Below are 5,955 nucleotides of genomic sequence, written 5' to 3' on the forward strand. Positions count from 1 at the left end.
TTCGTATTCTTTTCTCGTTGTAAAATATTGCAAGTATCTTTGTATACCTTGTTAGCATGTTTACACGTTTTCATTATACACATTTTTCGCGCATAAATTTTTAACGATATGTTAAAATAAATACGTTAGTTTAAAATACAATATTACTTGAAAGCGTTGCTTGCCGACAGGTGGCTCCCCATATCTTATCCCACGGAACGAATAAATCTTCCTTCCATGCCTCGAGACGATAATTGAACCGCGAATTTTTCCAATCGGGGCTTCGACCAATGGTTGTTCAATGTCCGTTGAACATTCACAGATAACAGCGCCAACGATACAAAGAATTAACATCAAAATGTTATTCTTCATTTTGAAGGGAGAACAGCTCGATCTTAGATATCTGTTCTTTCTCGAATGGAGGGAACGTTGATAAAAATGTATCGATCGATCTAGGGAACTGGTATAAATCGCGTTCACGCGAATAAGAGTGGGCAAATAATGATGAAACAGGGGAATTTATAAGAGCAGCGCTACGAGGAAAACCGAGTGGGGAAATCCAATTACCTTTAAGGAAGGAATATTATCTCTTATAACGTTCTTGCACAAGAACGTTTTTCTATTTTGTCGTTCTTTGAATAAGATCACGTTCAAAATTATAAAGATATGTATTTTTTTTTTTTTTTCGTTGGAAAAATAAGTCGATTAATTAATGGCATAAATGCTTGTTTGTTATTCTTATTTTATCAGCGTATTAGAAATTTATCAATGCGAATATAATATGTATGACATTGCGAATTTGATAATTTAGAGTGACATAAAAAATATTAAGGAAAGGTTAGCGAAATTATGTGAATCTATAAATATATTAGTAAACATATTTCGATTAAAAATTGTTGATGCATATGCGTGAAATTATCGTGTTTTTCTTTTTTTTTTTTTTATAATTCAAATCTTTAAGATTTTGAACAAAAAAGAAGAGAAAATATTTCGATAGTAAACTCTTTTAAAACACGATTAATTAGTATCGAAATTTAGAATTAGAATACAAACTAATATGAATATAATAAAAAATCGGATATATCGAGGAAAATTTGATGGAAATATCCGTTCTACACGAAGATTGTCCAAATTTATCAACAATGTTTATTAAACAAAAATATCGTGTTATAGATTATCGTAATTTTTGTATTCAAGCATTTACTTTCATCTATTTCTCATTCTTTAATTTATACATTCATTCTTTGGATATCTTTATATCGATTCATGCTTGGAAATGTAAAAAATTATAAAACAAAAATTATATAGAGAAATATCCAATTGCAGATACAAAAGGTTAAATAACGATGAACATTTTGATCTTTTGAATCGATTTTATTTATATTATATTATATTTCATAAATTTATAAAAAAATTCTTTTCATTAAAAACTTGCAAACTTCCAAAATAAAATTAAGTTTAAAATAAAAATTCGAGTTTGAAAATAAACAAAATGCATAGAATAAATTTTTCTTTATCATTTAAAAATTAATATTCAATTTCACTTCCCAAAAACAATTACTCTACATTTCTTCCCCAAATGAATCGTCGAGAATTCAGCCAATTTTATTTTTATTTTCAAACTTGATTCACTCGAAAACGAACAAATATATATCATTATTCCTCTTTGTGACCAACATGATACGCTCTGTACATCTTTCCTGCTAACAGAACAAACTCGAAACTTTCGTTCTTCTGGAACAGGAATTAATATTAACAAACATAAAAAGGAAGAATTTATTTAAACCTCTGACATCAGAGATAATGGGAATAAGTTTTCCCATTCCCTCATTCTATCGGAATATAAACCAGTTCTCATAGTGGAGTTCAAGTTGATCTCCAGATAATTGTCTCGCGCGAATCTGTCCCACGTGACGCCTCCAAACGCTTCGTTATCATTTGGAACGAAAGGTTCGCCATTTTTCGCGAAGCTCGCCCACACAGACGTGTACAATTCAACCATCCGGGTTTCGGGCGCGAATTCATCGAAATATGGAAAGATCTTCTCCATGTAAAACAGATATTGCAAATCGTCTTGATGCTCCACGCCTAAAGATGAAGATTAAGAAACTCAAGATTAAAAGATTAAAGGATGAAGTTTATTTATTATTTTAGGATAAAGATTATAAGATGAAGATTAAAGGAGAAAAAAAAATCTAAGAAAATCGTGTGAGCTAAGCGAGGCACGTTACCGTAAGGAGTCGTAGAATTCCACTTGGAGAAGCTGAAACGTCCTTGATAGGAAAACATGTAGAAATACACGGGGGCTTGAGAGTTCTCAGCTATCAATTTTGCCCCGCGATATTGAGGAAATTTAATTATACTGTCTTCGTAGATCTGAAAATCGATAACGTTAATGATTAACGTCAATTCGTGGTTAGATTATTATTATTATTATTATTATTATTATTATTAATTAATTCATTCATTTACATGCGCGAGACCGTCTCTTCGAGCGGAATCGATTGGCCCCCCTTCGAAGTAAAATTTTCGCAATTCCTTGCTGATGAATCGCGATCGTGATGTGTTTCGCTCGTAAATAAAACTAATCGGTGCAATTCGATACCAATTCTCACTCATATCGCGATATATATCGTTCCTCGTCCTTGTGCTATTCTCAAACGCTGGAAAAACAAATACTACAAATTGTAAACAAATTTTTTTTCTTGCTTAATTTACATTAACCATTTTGCACTCCACGTGTTTTTCAAACATAAATTAACGTTTAAAAACTTTTATATTCCAATATTTTGTGTGTTTGTTTGCACGTGAAGAAAGAAAATTTGTTGAATATTAAAATCTATATCGTTGTTTCGCGCGATATTTTAATGATAACGTAAATGTCGTTTAATCCTGATAACGTGTTCTCATATTCACTGTCTATTATTCTTATTTTTCATTTATTCTACATTCTTCTTATACTATATCTTTCTATCTATCGTCAATTTTTTTAATGGATAAAAATAATTTTGATATTCAGTAACGAAAAATCAAACTCATCTTTGCTCAAACTAATTTCATTCCAAACCATATTCCATCCTTATAAAACTCAAAAACTTTATATTAATAATATTTCTATAAATAAATATGAAAATAATAATAATATAAATAATATAATAAATAAATATAAATAATAATATAAATTTGAAAATAATATTCCCACTGTCAAACTCGGACTAATGCCAAAAATGTAATTCGATCCGCGATCACGGTTTAATTTAAGAGATAAATTTAAGAAAATCTAACCTTCGACACACTGTATTATAAGATTATACGTAAAGAGCTTAGGAATCTATTAATGAAGCGATATTTTAAAAAAATCAAACGTAAATAAATATTATCGTTCGAAATCGTTGCATCGATTCAAGTAGACCAAATGGAGTTACCATTCGAGCGCAAAGAGTTAAAATCGAATTAAAGAATCGCTCCATCTACCGACAACCACTCCTCCGAATTCGTCCTTCGTTATCCCAAATATGACTGGAACTTTGTGAAACTTTCCCCGTCTTATGAGTTCAACCGGTTGATCCGGTAGAAATCTTTCCAGCCCCGGAACTTTCGGTTCCACGACAGGCTTCCAGATCAGAATTGGATCTCCGTGCCATTCCTGAAACGACAGACAGAAACATTTTTTTTCTCTACTTCGAAATTGAATCAAAGGACAACGAATAGATTTTTATTATAAGGTTCGTAAACTAACGAAAAATTCGATCATGGTGTCGGTAAAGTTGGCAACGGGCCTCGATCTCAGACAGGCCAGCATATCTTCAGAGTTGTCGTCTGGACAGTGTAAAAGTTTCGCTTGTTTCCTCGCGAGATCGATTTGCTGGGTCGGATATGGTTCCGCGTTTAAAAGGGATCCGCTCATCACGATAGCTCTGTGGAATAAATTCTTCGACATAGGCGAAACCATGTGCAGCCACACGCTCAGACCGCCAACGCTGCAACCGCTAATAGTGACGGAATTCGGATCCCCTCCGAACGCGGCGATGTTCCTTCGAACCCAACGAAGCGCCAATACCTGATCTTTCAAGCCTAGATTACCCGGCGCGTGCGAATCCCCCGTGCTTATGAAACCTGAGATCGAAATTTCGAAACGAGTTTAATTTTCCGATTTATATTATTTAGATGCATCGATTAATCATACCTAATGTGCCGAGACGAAAATTGACGGTGACCAAAACGATATCATGATCTAACAAATATTGTGGGCCGAAGAAATAACTTTGACCGGAGTATAGATAAAATCCGCCCGGATGGAAAAATACTAATACCGGCCTTGTCACGTTTTCGTCTCTCGATGGAAGCTGTAACGTATCGTATATACTTTTAAATACGTGACAAATGGCGACATCTACAAAATTTCTTTGGAATTATATCTAACTAAAAAAGTTAAATGTAATCTATATAGTATAGTACAGAAAATTATTTAGAATACGTGTTTATATTGATTTGAATATCTCGTTACAATCAATGTTTCAAATACACGTGTACAAAAATTTACATAATTCGAAATTATACCAATCGATAAAGATGATAATGCTGAAAGGTAAAAGCTTATAATTGTGCGTATATACATTGCTTGATTAGTATGCAACAATTTAGATAAGAAAAAAAAAATACTTTTCCAGTATACACGTTCAAACGCAAACAATCCTCGGATTTGAGATCCGTTTGATCCAAATTTGGACATCCTGGACCCTCGTTCGAAGCGTCGAAAACATCGTTCCAATCTGCCGCTGGTGTTGCAATCTGTGGGAAAATTACTAGAATTATTCCCACCCGAATGAACGTTCCACCCGATAAATATTCGTTTGTAAAAAGAAAACACGGGAAGTTCCCTTTGTTTCCATACAGTTGAAGGTTGACGATAAGTTTGACGAATGTCCATGCGCCTGGTATCTTTCCAGAATTAATAGAATTATAATCGAGGGGGGAAAAAAATAAGAAAAATTCACCTGAAAACGGCGTCGTTCTGTAGGAGGCTCGGCGTATCTCACACCGCGGAAGGAATAAATCTTTTTCCCAAGCCTTGAAGTCGAAACGGAGCCGCGTATTTTTCCGATTGGCGGTGTCGCTTCCGGATACGCGGATATACAATATAGAACGTTACCGATCCCAACGATACAAAACGCGATTATACACGATTCTTTCATTTCGTCACGCGACAATTGTTCGATAAAATTTTTTTTTTTTTTAAATTAATAAGCATAAGTTGTTTGCGTAGCAAATGTTCGACAAACACTGAATTTCCTATCGTAAGAAAGAAATATTTTATCGGAGAAAAAAAGTAATACATTAATCATCTTGTCGGTAATATAGAGGAAAATAATAATAATATTGGATAAAGGATAAAGGAAAGGAGATATATGTTGTAAATGTGATATTTTGAAGAGATTTTTTCTTTCTACAGAAAGAGTAGTATACAGATGAAATAATGAGAAAATAAATACATAAGAGATATAGATTCATTAATTTTAAAAAAAAAAATTCAAAAATAAAATTTTATTCTATATTTTTTACTTAATATCATACTACTGGAATAACTATTTGTTCATATCTAATTGGGGAAATAGCCAATCTTATTTGTACTTCAAACTTAATTTACTCGAAAACGAAGAAATTTTACTCTACTTTCGATTTATTTTTTCATGTAAAATTCTACTCGGTAATTCATCACCAGTACGAATATAAATATAGAATGAAAAAATGAACGTGATAAAAATGTAAAGTAAAAATGTTCTTTCAAAGCCGAAACAATTGAAAAATAAATAAATATATACATAATTATCTTAATATATTTGATGCTACGACGTTCATGGTAAACTAAACAATGATGATATTCGAAAATAATAATAAATCCATTTTGTATATATTTCGTAATTAAATAGATACGAATAAAATCTTTAGATGGATAGCATTACAAAAAAAAAAAAA

General features: G+C 32.3%; 3 protein-coding genes across 3 annotated transcripts in view; all 3 read right to left on the reverse strand.

The window, feature by feature from the left end:
- Nucleotides 1-544, reverse strand: part of LOC102678586 (esterase E4-like) — a 6,963-nt gene extending 6,419 nt beyond the window's left edge. The window contains exon 1 of the mRNA XM_006618269.2: nt 148-544. Coding sequence (XP_006618332.1) covers nt 148-351 — 204 coding nt within the window. The 5' untranslated portion in view covers nt 352-544. The remainder of the gene's footprint in view (nt 1-147) is intronic.
- Nucleotides 545-1,735: 1,191 nt separating this feature from the next.
- On the reverse strand, nt 1,736-5,174 carry LOC102670630 (esterase E4-like). The gene is made up of 8 exons (XM_031511750.1): nt 4,977-5,174; nt 4,642-4,770; nt 4,166-4,325; nt 3,719-4,095; nt 3,454-3,625; nt 2,452-2,642; nt 2,211-2,355; nt 1,736-2,067 (listed from the first exon to the last, which is right to left on the reverse strand). The coding sequence occupies exons 1-8, from the start codon at nt 5,172-5,174 to the stop codon at nt 1,760-1,762; spliced, it is 1,680 nt and encodes a 559-aa protein (XP_031367610.1). The 3' UTR covers nt 1,736-1,759.
- Nucleotides 5,175-5,547: 373 nt separating this feature from the next.
- Nucleotides 5,548-5,955, reverse strand: part of LOC102670763 (protein PXR1-like) — a 2,104-nt gene continuing 1,696 nt past the window's right edge. The window contains exon 4 of the mRNA XM_006618300.2: nt 5,548-5,578. Within this exon, the coding sequence (XP_006618363.1) occupies nt 5,548-5,578 (31 nt within the window). The remainder of the gene's footprint in view (nt 5,579-5,955) is intronic.

The sequence above is a fragment of the Apis dorsata genome, unplaced genomic scaffold, assembly GCF_000469605.1.
Source record: "Apis dorsata unplaced genomic scaffold, Apis dorsata 1.3 scaffold_347, whole genome shotgun sequence".
Taxonomy (NCBI): Eukaryota; Metazoa; Arthropoda; class Insecta; order Hymenoptera; family Apidae; genus Apis; species Apis dorsata.

Excerpts from the sequence above, each read along its gene's own strand:
- LOC102670630 (XM_031511750.1), bottom strand. The coding sequence starts at position 5,174 with ATGAAAGAATCGTGTATAATCGCGTTTTGTATCGTTGGGATCGGTAAC. Across the intron at positions 4,771-4,976 it reads CAGAACGACGCCGTTTTCAG|ATTGCAACACCAGCGGCAGA; the intron begins GTGAATTTTTCT and ends ATTTTCCCACAG. Across the intron at positions 3,626-3,718 it reads ACACCATGATCGAATTTTTC|GAATGGCACGGAGATCCAAT; the intron begins GTTAGTTTACGA and ends CTGTCGTTTCAG.